Source organism: Anoplolepis gracilipes, chromosome 12 (assembly GCF_047496725.1).
Source record: "Anoplolepis gracilipes chromosome 12, ASM4749672v1, whole genome shotgun sequence".
NCBI classification, from domain to species: Eukaryota; Metazoa; Arthropoda; class Insecta; order Hymenoptera; family Formicidae; genus Anoplolepis; species Anoplolepis gracilipes.
In genome coordinates this window covers 11,506,039-11,520,410 of record NC_132981.1, presented here as the reverse complement: position 1 = coordinate 11,520,410, position 14,372 = coordinate 11,506,039, and the positions used below count along the sequence as shown (strand labels likewise).

The 14,372-nt window shown below is 28.6% G+C and overlaps 2 protein-coding genes and 1 long non-coding RNA gene across 3 annotated transcripts; 1 reads left to right on the top strand and 2 right to left on the bottom strand.

Annotated features, from left to right (window-relative positions):
• Positions 1 to 360: 360 nt before the first annotated feature.
• Positions 361 to 8,049, bottom strand: Put (activin A receptor type 2 punt). Its single transcript, XM_072903053.1, has 9 exons — positions 7,525 to 8,049; positions 5,951 to 6,138; positions 5,158 to 5,332; positions 4,923 to 5,059; positions 4,457 to 4,836; positions 4,141 to 4,327; positions 3,935 to 4,072; positions 3,345 to 3,476; positions 361 to 2,837 (listed from the first exon to the last, which is right to left on the bottom strand). Exons 1-9 carry the CDS (start codon positions 7,571 to 7,573, stop codon positions 2,652 to 2,654), a joined length of 1,572 nt encoding a protein of 523 aa, XP_072759154.1. The 5' UTR covers positions 7,574 to 8,049; the 3' UTR covers positions 361 to 2,651.
• On the bottom strand, positions 7,901 to 10,702 carry Slu7 (Pre-mRNA-splicing factor Slu7). Its single transcript, XM_072903052.1, has one exon. The coding sequence runs from the start codon at positions 10,565 to 10,567 to the stop codon at positions 8,819 to 8,821; it is 1,749 nt and encodes a 582-aa protein (XP_072759153.1). The 5' UTR covers positions 10,568 to 10,702; the 3' UTR covers positions 7,901 to 8,818.
• Positions 10,703 to 11,039: 337 nt separating this feature from the next.
• On the top strand, positions 11,040 to 12,501 carry LOC140671806 (uncharacterized). Its single transcript, XR_012047794.1, has 2 exons — positions 11,040 to 11,986; positions 12,413 to 12,501. It is a non-coding gene; the product is annotated as an uncharacterized lncRNA (long non-coding RNA).
• Positions 12,502 to 14,372: the final 1,871 nt, after the last annotated feature.

The window sequence follows — 14,372 nt, the reverse complement described above, 5'->3', positions numbered from 1 at the left end:
AGCATAAAAATTTGCGAGATAAAGATATTAAAATCATCTTGTTATAAACATATCGCAATATTTTCTTATCAATATTAGCAGTTTATTATAATAAATATATCTCTGAATTATATTCTGACCAGGATGTTCAGGAGATACCTTAATATATTTTAAGACGATATCTAAAGATAAGAAATGTGTAAAAATAATAAAGAGAAAATCTGTGTCAACATCCCGAGAATATTTTAGATGTATAGTAAAAAATATATATATATATATATATGTATATATACACACATCATTATATAATATACATAATATGGCAGTGGTAACATTAGCATATTTTAAAAATATACTCTAGATATTTGTTTTCTCTTTCTCTCTCTTTCTCTCCTAAAAGTATTACGTTTTCCAAGATATGTTAATGCGAAACCTCGCACATTTTTTTCCTTTTACTGTGTGGGTAGTTAGCAATTCGCTGCTGATTTTTTATTTCAAAAATGCGAGTAAAAACAGGTATATCAGATCTTTATAAAATATTCTAAATATGTGATCCACAAATTATTGATTAAATGGAAGTAAAACGTCTTTATACATTCGTATAATGTCACCTACATATTGCAAAGATTGATAAGGGATTTAAATATGTCATGCTTTTTTCATATAATATTTACGTTGTCAAAAAAAAAAAAAAAAAAAAAAAAACAATATCATGATATTATGTAGTAAATAGATAATTATATGATTTCATATTTAACTTTTGTTGTTTACCTTGCAATTATTTGTAATATCTTGTTTGTGTCATGTCTTAAACGGAGAGAAAGTATTTTTTAATTAAAAAAAAAAAAAAAAAAAAAAAAAAAAAATTTCCAATGTCAATCAAAAAAAGCACTGAAAATATAAAATGTAACGGTTTACATATTTTTTAAAGATAATTATGAAGTCCTAACTAATGACCATTGGCGTAGGATTAGAGGAAAGATTAATAACACAGTTCAATAAAAAAAAAATCTCAAGAAAAAATATTTTGCTCCATGTTCAATACGAATTTGAACTGAAAAATGTTCTACCATTGTCATAATTTTGAGAAATTTGAGATTAATATTATAAGAACTAGTTTAAGAGTTATTTATTATGTTATAGTTATATGACGAATTAAAAAAATTTTACTCTGTTCAAACTAAAGTAATCTGGGTGGAAGTATCAATTTTTTAAAAAAATCGTAAAAAAGTTTAGATTTTCATAATATTATACATAAATATTGAGTCTACAGTACTAGTGGTAGCAGAGGAAGATTATAATAATCTTCTATTTTATAGCCATATTGAATCTACTATTTTAAATTTGTTAATTTTTTACAATTTGTTATTACATACACATATATGCATATAATAAAATCTAAAAGATCTCTACATATAAATTTCTGCAAAGTCAGAAAATTATATAATTGAAATTATATAATTTTGACATCTGCTAAATTAATTTTGCTATTTTGGAGTTATTAATTTTGACATTATATTTAACGACTTGAAAAATTCTCAAAATAAATATGCAGTAGATTGTTCGTCTTTGATTGATAATATAAGAAGCTTTCCAGCAAGAACACAGTGTAACATAGTATCCACTAGTGTGAGTGAGACACACTGATATATTTTCTCTTACTATAGTGAACATTGTGGAAAGCTCCCTAAGTTACAATCTGAATATAAAATTTAATCATTTATGAAAATTCATTTATATTAACTTTTATAACAAATTCCTCTCAAAAACTATAAATGTTACTAATAACATGCTTAACTTTGCAAATAAAATAAACTTTTTTTAATATTCTCATACATACTACATAGATATAATGTAATAAAGTATGTTACAATACTTTAATTTCAAAATTATGATACAATAGAACATTTCTGAGACCAAAAGTGTATTCATAATAATAGAATAATAGAAAAGCTACAGGAAATAATTGTTTTATTTCCTTGAATTAGAAAAAAACTTATTTTTTTTTTTATTGAACTGTAATTATTTAATCAAATAGTAAAACATACGATTGAAAAGATATATGCTTGTCTTTTTTTACTATTATTTAACATTCCTCATTGATATGAACAATAGGTAAAAAAAGTATTTGTAAACTCCATATTTCTCGGAGAATCTAATACAAAAGAGAAATGTTACTTTATTTTAGAGATATTTAAATAAAAACTGTAAATAAGATAAAATAAGAAAAAACTAAGATTCATAAAAAATAGTTTACAAAATATTTCATAATTTAACTTGACACATTAAGAAAAAAAACAAGAAATAGTTCATAAAATATTGTGTAAATATTTAAAAACATTAATAAACAGACAGAATATTTTTAACAATATTTCTCGATCTTCTCACCTCCATTTCGTGTGGAGTTGAGTAATCAACCGAGGTTTCTGCCATCGCGAATAATATATATTTTTTATCATAGAACAATATTTTTATCTGTTATCTTGATATTTTTAACTTTTAGTATAAAAGATAAAATTTTTTTGTAATATTTCTCATTATGTTTCTAATGTTACTCCGAGAAAATGGAGTATGCAGATATCCTTTTATCCACTGTATAACAAAATTATATGATACAAAACATGGTGGTTGTGTCATTGAATTAAAACTATAATAATGTATAGACGCGCTAACTACATGCTAGACTCCTTGGTAGTAATAATCTCGTTGGTATTATCAACTCGAATCAAAGTAGATGAATTTAATACAAGAGTCCTACTGAGAGTAGCAACTCGTTCTACTACGCACGAAGCGGAAAGGCGTGCTTCGGCATCGTGATCCCAACATTCTTCCATTGTATCACAAATTGATAAAAGTCCCTGAAATAATACACATTTCAGTTATAGTTATGTATGTATACTTTTTCCAACTCCACTTTTTTCTTTCCCTTTTTTGTTTTATAATAAAATTATCTCTTATTTTCATCACTTACAGTTTTTATAAATATAAATGTAAATTTAAAGAAAATGCAAACTTTTATGAAATATCTAAAAAGTCAATGCTCGAAAATATTTCGTAAATTTTTTGAACTTTTGAATTTTTACAACTTTAATCTTAGATTTTCCTATATTTTACTACTACTTTAAATCACCCTACGTTATTATAAAATCTTTTGTGAATCTTTCTCTGCTCCAAAAGGAGATTTTGTTGCATAGTATGGCTCCTAGTGTGCACGATATACATATCATATATTGACATTTAATAACATTTAATAACATAAATAACATAAAAATTTCTTTGTTATTTATTAATGTTAAATAATAAAAAGAAGAATTGAGAGAAAAAACAGACATTTATCTTTAATTTTTTTTTATATTTTTACTTACTGGATGTTTACGCCAAGTTTCTAAAATGAGCGGTCTTTCTTTTTTATGAACAACACTTTCTTGCATATCTTCTAGAGTAGGATGAAGGCCGACTTCGTCCTCAAATGGTAGTCGATATTCTCCTATTGGTCCCTAATAGTGGAATAAAAACAATTAGCGACTTTTAAAATACGATGAACTTATATTTTTTAATTTTTAATAATAAGTTTATGAAATAAACTCATAGATAATATATAAAATAATATATACAACAAAATTCACGTAAAAATTTTAAGTACATGTTCATTTGCTATGTGTCATTACAATAAAACAAATAAAAATATTATAAAATGAATTCTTTTTATTATCACTTTAATATCGCACATTTTTATTAAATAATTTCTATAAATTTTGAAACAGTATATCGTGTTTTGCAATTTATTTTCTATGAAATTTCTTATAATAGATAATTTTGGATATAATACATTTACACAATTCTTGAATAGATTTTCCAAATTGATATTAAAAGGTATGGATTACCTAAATACCAATAACCAAATGCTCGATTTTTATAAGACATACATTGCGCATAATATATGTAAAATACTTACATCTTGTACAGTACACCTTGAAGCTAATTCCCATAGTACTAGCCCACAAGCATACATATCGATCCGTAAAAATGAATCTCTAGTAAAATTTATTGCCCCTTCTAAAACCTCTGGTGCCATGTATCTTCGTGTCCCAACCTTTGTGTTTAAACAAAAAATTGTTATTTTCACATAATAAGAAATAAACTCATATATGTATATTTTACCTGTCCATGTGTATCGCCACAAGGTTTTCCTGGGTGAAAAATAAGCGCCAAGCCAAAATCCGCTATACAGGCACTCATGTCAGCCTTTAGCAAAACATTTTTTGACTTAAAATCTCTGTGAGCTACAGCTGGTTTATAACCATCCGCTTTATTAGCTGGGATTTCTTCGTGTAGATGCATTAAACCTCTGATAATAATAATTTTATTAAGATTTGAATAAAAATTGTACTTTAAATACAAAAGTATCATTACATTCGCATGCATAATTCTGTTCTCAACAAATTATCTTACTGCTATTATAAATTATAATTATTACCTTGCCATAGATTCTGCGATTCTACACATCTCAGGCCATGTTACTACATTTGCTTTCAGGTAATCGCACAGTGAACCTTTTTCATGATATGCTGTGATTAACCAAAACTCAGCTTGTAAATTGTCTCCGCGCTTTTCGACACCTATAAAATGTAGTATGTCTTCGTGATCCATATGTGCAAGCTTAAAAATCTCTTGTTCAGTTTGCCAGGACTGCTTATCTTGAATAGGAAAAACTTTAACTGCCACAATTTCATTTTTCAACTGGGCTTTCCAAACTGCTCCAAAACGACCTCGAGCTTTAATCTCAAGAAGTTGTATCGGCCGTAAACCTAAATTAGGTGACGGTTGTGGCAACGGAAGTGGTTCCAATGTTGGTATCTAAAAAAGATTTATATTAATCTCATAAACTAAAAATAATGCAGTTTACGACTATTTGTTTTATAACAATATACAAGATATACAACCTCGTTAAAATACGTCAGTCTTCGACGACGACAGAACCACCACAAAGAGAGTGAACTAAGTGTAAGAAGCATAGGGATTAATATCAATAATGTAAGTGTTATTGCTTGCTTCTCTGTATTGGCTATAGAGTCCGATTCTAAAAAATTAATTATTATTAAGTAGTAATATTATAAAAATATTGCAAGACAAATTTGTTACTTTCGAGTAAAGGTAATTAAATATTAAATAAAATACCATTAATAATAGATGGTTGTGTAGGTTTAGAGGATGTAGTTGGATGTGGATTCGAAGAAAAGTTTTGGTTACATACATCACGATCGCAACAACAAAAATGCAAATCTTTCTTTTTTGGAGTATCCTCTATGCATTGTGACTTATTGTAACAATCACTGCTGTCCAAAAAGCAACCCTGAAAATTTGGTATGTATATAAATCGTTGCATAGATAATACGATTCAATAATAAGAATACCAAAATACATAATTATTAATTTCACAAAAACAGAAAAAAGGTAATATGACATTTTTTCATTCTTTTTTTAAAAAGAAGAGATGTAACTAATAATACTACAAAGGTCCTTTGCTAATTTCAAATATAGATATGTTCTATAAATTGTTATAGTTTGTCTTTCGAAGATATGTCTCATCAAAATGATCTAACATAAACATTATTACATGAGCTTTATTTTTCTCTGTCAGGCAAAATGGACAATTTGTTTGATGGCAAATTGAAAAGCACAATTTATAAAAAAAATCATAAAATCTCTCTTTCAACTTGAGAATAGTATTTCTCGGCAAAAGCTATATTTTAAATGATTTAAGTTGAAATTAACATTTGATATTGCAAAATATAACTTGAAAAGAAACATAAAACTGTTGTCAGTACATGTAATATATAGCATGTAATAATTTTATTCTTATTATGAAAGAATACAATCTCTCGAGCCTGAAAATCTATCACATTTTAGACTTGTATAGTATAAACTATTAATATTAACTGTACATAATAAATTATTAATTAAAACTAACCTTCAATTTAACTACTGGTTCGTTAGTAGTATTATTGATTGACCACAGTACATAACAATGATTACGCTTATCTGGATCATGCACAACACATTCTTCTCTCTCTGAACAGTTTTTGGATTCTGCACACATTGTTTCATTGTAAAATTCACAGTAGGTTGAACCTTTAATATCTTTCCCAACTATAGTTCCTAAAATAATTGATTAAAATTCTGTAATCTTTTTACATGTCACACAAAACTTGATAAATTAAATTATTATTAAATTTTTTCTCCTGCTGTGTTAATATATATAAGTATATCAAATATAATTATAACCATTATAGTTCTTTCATCATAAATTTTTTCAACAAAATAATTTTTAATAATTATTAATTTAATTATTTTTTATATTAATGTATATTAATAGTTCAATATCAGTTATTAATTTAATTAACTAAATAAACAGTTAATTGACAATTTTTAAAAATTGTTGATTTAACAGTTTTCAACAACATATAAATGCATATATAATATATATACAGGGTGTCCCCAATTAAAATGGCAAACCTTCAGGAGCTTGTGGGGAATAAATAAGTAAAAAAATGAAAACTTGTTTTCTTTCTTTTTTCGTGATTTTCTCCAAAATGGAGCAAAAACAAGCAAATCTCTAAAGGACTTTTTGTTTTAGTTTTTCGATCCCCTACACACTCCTGGAGTTTTGCCATTTAAATTAGGGACTCCCTATCTGTATATCAACAATTCTTAACTTTCTATATTAAATATCTTTATAATCAAAATAATTTTTATAATTAAAATTTTCATATACATATTTATAAATGCAATCAAAAATTCAATGAAAATCACAAAAATGTTGAAGAATTCCAAAAATTATCTAACATATTTATATTATATTAAAATTTTAAAATTTTAATTTATAATAAAAAAAATAATTATCTTAACAATAATACTTTTCATTTCCAATTTAACACATAAGATATATATGTCATTAATATGTATACGTAATTCAACACACAAATTTTCCTTAAACAAGAGTTTGATGTATGTATTTATAAAAGTTTTTCCCTTGAAAGATATCAGTAGAATTTATATAAATTATAGATTTTTAAAAGTGGAAAAATTCAACACAAGTAAATCTATACTCAATATTTAGAGTTTCAATGAATTATTAAAATTAATTGAAAAGTATACTAAATACAGTATAATTTTGTTTATTAATTAATATCTTATATAGTTTCTATTTAAATATAAAATATAATTTTAAAATTTATGAAAATATTTAAATTAGAAATAAAAAATAATTATTCATATAAATTTTCAGAATCAATGAGGAATAAATAAACTATAAATTGATGATTTTAAAAAATCCAAAACCAATAAATATTAGCTTTTACATATATAAATGTAAAAAAGATTTACAATTGAAAGGATATATATTACATTTGTGTCATAAATTGTTAAAAAGTACAATGTAAAGTACTATAAGCTTTTGTGCAGTGTTTTTGTTTATGCGCATATTTTACATGTATAAAAATGTATGTGTATATATAAATGTATATATAAATATATATATTTTACCTAATAATCCAAAGAAGAAGAGAGGCAGTATCGTCGCATATACGAACATTGTGAGCGAATCGTAAAAGCATACCAGTAATTTTGAGTCTATTAGCTATTAAGCAAATTGTAGTAATTTATCCACCGACACATCTCTTCCTTTCTCTTTCTTTCTCTCGCCCGTCTCTCTTCAGCTTTCTCTCTTCCACCTTTATATAGAAATACCCGCAGCACGGATCCCGGTCATTTTCATTGTTAAATCATTGCAATTCTTGTAACCTCTGAGTGAGAAACATGCTTTTTTTTCCAGCGCGTTATCCAACAACGCTAGCGACAAAATTAACTCACACGCGATTTCCTAGTTAAATTAGAAGAGGATTTGTGTATTTTCGGTATCGTTAAGAAAAATAGTTTATGCTGTGAATGGTGCACAAGACAATTGCGTAGACACTTACAAACTGTGCGCACTTATCATCGACACCAAGATATATTACGACGAAGCATAATATTGCAAGAAGCCTGACGAATAGAAGACATTTGATGTCTAAAGTCACGGTCTGCTTCTACATAATATGGCTGTCTAGCGATTTTTCCTCGGTCATTGACTAAATAATATTCGGGGTTACCAAACTTCCATATGATTTCAGATCATCAGCGTTTGCGACGCCCTCTGAAGCTTGACAACCGACGGAAGACGGAACAGCGAACCATATGTGGCATATGTATGTATCATCAATATAAATGGTGTATGGATATATCGTGGTGTCACGTGTCACATGTCACGTGTCTCGCGTCGCGCAACAATTCCCCCCCACTTGAATTATTCATTTTTTCGCAACACCCATCATCAGTCATAGATGAGGTGACATTAAAGATCGCTAGTGTCTTGTACAAAAGATTACGCGCGAATAACTTGAAACAATAAAATCTAAAATCAAGAATAATATAATTTTTACTTGGCAAAATTTAAATTGAATATGTATGCAACTGAGGTGAACTGTTCAAATATATACAGATTTTTATTTATTTATGTACAAAAAAAGAGAAGAAAAAAGTAAATACATATATAAATATTAGTAATTCAGTAAAATTTAAATAATATAAATTTCTCCTCAATTCCTGTTTAATTAATATATCGTTAAATCGCTAGTTAGATATTAATATTTTACATAAAACATCCTATTCTTATTAAATAAGACAAATAATGTCCATAAATCGTAGAATCTGCTGTACATATATATATATATATATATATATATAAATATACGTATTATATATTTATTTGGATTTTAATTATAACGATAAGTTAGTAATATTATTTTGAAAGAAAATGGGCCATTGGATCTTCGTCGCGTTTGCGTTTCATCTGATATGCTTCTATCTCCTCGGCAGTGAGTTCTTTAGTCTCATACATGCTGTTGTAAGGACGTTTTCTCTCGTTCATTTGCAATAGCTTGTCCATGTTCCTCGTACTTTCCTCTTCCTTTCTCAATGCTTCCTTCAGTTTGTCCTCGTCATGTTTCTCAGCATTTTGTTTCTTATTCTTGCGGTTTTCTTTCCGTTTCTGTTTCTTCAATTTTCGCTTAGCCGCTTTACTTTGTTTTTCCGTTTTATTTTTTGCCGTATCCTCATCTTCGGATGAAGATTCGTTGCTCGAGGAACGATTGTCATCCACTACGATGTCGTCCAATTTATAGTCTGTCTCTTCTATTTCATTTCTCACTGGTATTTTATCCAGTGTCGTGCTGTCGCTCGTTGCCTCTGCTGCTCTCTTCCCAGACTCTCCGGTGCAATAGGAATTTTTAATAAAGGAATAACAACATTTGTAGCCCCATTTTCCATCTTGCCAATAGGAACCCCAAACCGACATATGATTGTTTGGATAAATGTCTTCTTCGTACTTGGATCGTATCACCTGTCTATCCTGCCCTTTAATTATCTTACCGTATCTCGAATATTCGACATAATGCTCGGTCTGTGCCAATAACAAAGACTTTGGTAGCGTTTTAAGATGTTCGTCACCTCCATAACGCTCGATTATACTGTCGCGCGCCTTGTCCTTCAGCTCGTCGCGTTTCTTGTCATATTCTTGCTTCAGTAATTCCAATTTCGTCGGCTCAGCTAATAAATGTACATCGACTCCCTTTTCGTGCGCGTCCCAAGCGAACAATTGCGCGTTGGCATGTTGCTGCGTGTCTCCGGAGAAGCGTATAAAGTTTTCACCTTTATAATCCACTTCGCGTTCTGTACCGGCATAAGGATTATCTCGCATGGATCTAGTCTTTGGATCGTAGTACGCCGAGTTTGGATCTAGATTGCGCAGATATTTCGCAGTGTCCTCTCGAATTCGTAGATTTCTTACAGTAATGCGCTGTTTGGAGTCTACCTTCGTACCAGGCATGTCCACCTCGTCCACATATTTATCTTCATCCTTGTCCGAGTCTTGCTCGTCGTTCTCTTCCTCCGCATCGAGTTTGTCGGCGCGCATCTGCCTCTTGGCCTCCTCTATCTTCTGATACTCCTCCACTATCGCTCTATGTTCAGATGGATCGTAACCAGCCCATCTGTCTCGCTTACCATCGTAATCCATCGAGAGCTCGGGCTGAGTAAATTCATCCGGTGCTATCTTGGAATTTGTAAATTTTGCTCCAACCCTGCGCGGCCTCTCCATACAATCCTTCCTCTTGTGGGTCATCGCACCGCAATTCTCGCAGGCGCCCTTTCGATACTTGGTTACCGTTCGTGTGGCATCCACTCCGCGATTGTACCACTCGTCTATCGAACTGAACTGCTTCTGTTTCTCGGGCTGCGGCCTCTGATGCTTCAGGGTAGGACCCTGAGAGCCGAAGTACCATGGCGTCGCGCTGATGTATTGCGGAATGTGCGGGTTGATGTCCTTACCCTCTTCGTCGACGGCGGCGGGAGCAGTGCCAGCCTTCCTCGCCTCTTCCAGCTCCTTGGCCTTTCGCCAATCTTCCCTGCTCTTCTTCCGCGGTTCATCCTCGAACGAACTCTTATTTTTCAAAATACTCGATACAGTTACGTTCGCCGATGAATTGGCCATGATGATTGGAAATCTTGCTGCAACTCACTCTAACTGCTACTAAATTTCTCTCCCAAGTAAACACATTTATTCACCTTATTTATTTACGTTCTGACTATCGAGGTTATGTTTCGATTCTTGTAAGACTCGTAGGTGAGAGCGAAGAAACTTACTTTACTCCGATTGGTCAATTTGTACTTGTAACTTTTAGATAAACGCAATCGCAGTCGAATGCATTGATTGGCTGTTGGATAGAGAATTTCTAGTGTCCAAAGTTTCTTGCAGCCAATCGGAATGTATCTACATTTGAAGAAACTTGTCTTATTGGCTGCAGGCTCGAGAGTGCTTCGAAACATCATTCTATCTTTAGTCTCATACAACATATAATAAAGATAGAATGATTCGAAGCATTCGTAGCGCAGTCTTGACCGCAGCCATTATGTCAGATAAAATATTATATATTCCGATACTTCATACATGGATGAATTAAAATTCACGTGTCGATTGGTTATCAAGTAGAAAATAAATATATTTGCAATTTCGGAAGTAGCCAATCGGTAAAAATGTCAAAGTCTTTGTCCATTTTAATTATGATTGACATTAAAATAGTAAAGATAATTTTCTTTCAATCATTCTCTAAATAAAAATTTGTTTTTTAAAGGCCACGACGCATAATCAAATTTTTATCGTGAAGCAAATTGACCAATCACAGTCAAACATTTTTATCGTGATTGCGATCAATTTTTATTTATGGCTTTGCAGTTATGATTCAAGTTTTTTCACGTGTCGTCTCTTTAACAACGATAAAAAAAAAGCAAGTTTTTTTTTTATCGAATATCCAAAATTCAAAAATACATTCCAACACGTTTATAAATGCATTGTAACTAACTTTAGTTACACATTTTGTTTATTTACCAAGTACCTATACGTATTACGTATACACAATAGACAGTGTGGCTACAAGATCTACGTGTACGCTAAAAAGTTTCATAATTATCATCATCGACAGTTAATATCAGTTAATATTTAGCAAAGCAAAGATAACACAACGTGTAATTATAATGTATTCCAAGACGAGCTTGAAGTATAATATATATCACAAATTAAATTAGATTATAATCATACTGAACGTTGGATATCAAAACAGTGCAAATACCGCATCGATCTTGCAATAGTTGCAGTATTGCATATATATGTTTTTGCATATTCATAATTCTTTTTAACCAGAAGAATGTGGATTTATTTTATACTCGCCGTATTTGGCGTATTCGACTTTGCAATGGCCTCCAATAATTTCGATTTCGGAGACACTCTAGCCTTGATACTGGGATTAACGATCGGGATTATTGGATTTTTTGCTTGCATGGGGGCCTATGCGAGGAGACGAAGTCATTTTGAATCCTTGTAATTTGAATTAAACCTTTTTAATTACATATGATGGTAAGCACACAACTTAATATGTTATATATTACGTTATTATAAGTATTAATGTAAAATATATTTGTGATTTGTTGTGTATGATAAGACATTATGTCAACCAGGTTATGATATGCAAATATATACAAATTATAAAGTTATATAAAAGAAAGAATATCTCTTTTGTATTATATTTCGAAAATTTCAAACATTTACATATATATAATATAATTGAAATTAGAAATTTACTTTTGTTTATTTTTTTATTTCCAAAGAGATGTACCACTTGAGCTGCATTTATCTTTTCTATATTCTACAAGCCTTTATACTAATTTATTACATTTTCCATTAATAATATATAATTCTGTTTTTATTCATATAAAATAATACTTTTAAAATAACATTTGAAAATACTTTCTTTAATCGAAATACTTTTTTAATTTGTTATAGATACAAATAACATTATCCTATTCTATCAATATGGAATAAAAAAAAGGAAATCTGATCTGCGTGTAAGAAATACATAATAATAAATAAAAGGAACATTTTACGATTTTAAATAAAAATAGTCTCTAGAGAAAGATTCTTAGAAAATATTTCTTAAAATAACCTATAATAACAATTTTTGCAGAATTTGAATATAATATATATTATATACGGTTCTATTGTAATAAAGACTGTAGATGATAAATTGTTCTTTTATTTAAATGATATTGCATGTAAGAAAATGGTAATCTATACTGCGTGTCAATTTATTTATTTCACTTCACATGAAGTTTACAATTGTTGCTAGTGATTTTAACATTTAATGTCTTTTAATAATAAGTATTAGTAAAAATTTCTGTATGTTTTACAAATATTGTATTTAACATGAAAAATAATGATCAAAACTTCTGTTTCGATAAAAATAATAATACTTTTGAACGGATTTTACTTAAAAAAAAAAAAAAGATTTTTATTTTAAAAAATTCAATGTGCATTTAATTGTATAATTAATACATAATTATGAATTATTCAATTTATATTGTTTGTAATATTTCTGTCCACTTATGGAATCATTATTCGCATCCATATCTTCAATTTAAGATTTTACAATCATTGCAACTAGAATTATTCCTGAAAAACTGTTAATTTAACAGATAATATAATGGAGCATTATTATAAATATGTTATGCAAATACATATTGATATATATTTCAACTCTCTGTGAAAATGGAATATGTATGTATGTATTATAACTAGTTTTTCTCTCTCTCTCTCTCTCTCTCTCTCTCTCTCTCTCACTGTTAAATATATATATAATTTTTTTTTAAATACTGGACAAAGATATATATATATTTCCTTATTCTTTTAATAGATATACAATTAATAATTGAGTATAATAATATGTAATGAAAGAAAAAAGTATTATCTTTCTCATATGAATTTAAATGTATATAGTTTTTAAATGAAATTTCACATATATCTTGAAATTATCAACTATTATTTCTCGTTTTACACCTAATCAGTCTTGAAGCCTTTCCACAAGAATTCTTTATTTGATGTGCTTCCAAAGATTTTCAAAATATTTGATTGTTTCACACTTTAATACATATAAAAAACAATCATTTATTCCTTATGGAGAGTTTGAGAAACAAAAAGTTTATTAATGACAAAGTTATTTTTAAGAGTATTTACATGCAAAATAATTATTATAACTATACAACGTTTTTAAAAATACTTGCACATTTTACATATTTTGAAAAATTTGAACCCAAATTAAAATTTATAGAGATTATATACACACAAACGAATATATGTGCTACATCTATATATGTCACATAATATATTCTTTTATTGATGAAATCAATGGCGTAACTTTATTTGATTGTATATCCAATATTTCATTTTCCTTATTTTTACATCTGCAATATTTACAAATAAGTGAAAATTTATTTCTGTTTTGTTATTTGTGATGTGTATGTAAACGTTACTAACAGTTATTTGTCGTGAAATCAATGCAGAACATATCAGCTGTACATATAAATTGGAGAATATAAAAAATTATTAGTTATTACTTGTTTTGCTCTTAAAAGCAGAATATCCAAATAAATATGCCACAATTTAATTAAACTTTTAAAAGTTCAATTCCCACAACGAAACTACCATCATGACAATGAACGAATTTAGTAAAGTTTTGAGAATTTTGTTGCATTACTTAATATTTTCTTTGGCAAAATAATAAGTTTTACATATAAAAAGCATAACGATATTCCTGTTAACTTTTTTTACACATCCATGTATATGTATGTACATGGAGAAAGTTATATTATAAAGCCACATTTACTTGTTAAAAGTTTTTTTAAAAGCCATTCTTTAAATAAGCTTTAAATAAACTTTAAAGCTTTGTTTATTAACTACTTACTCTCTG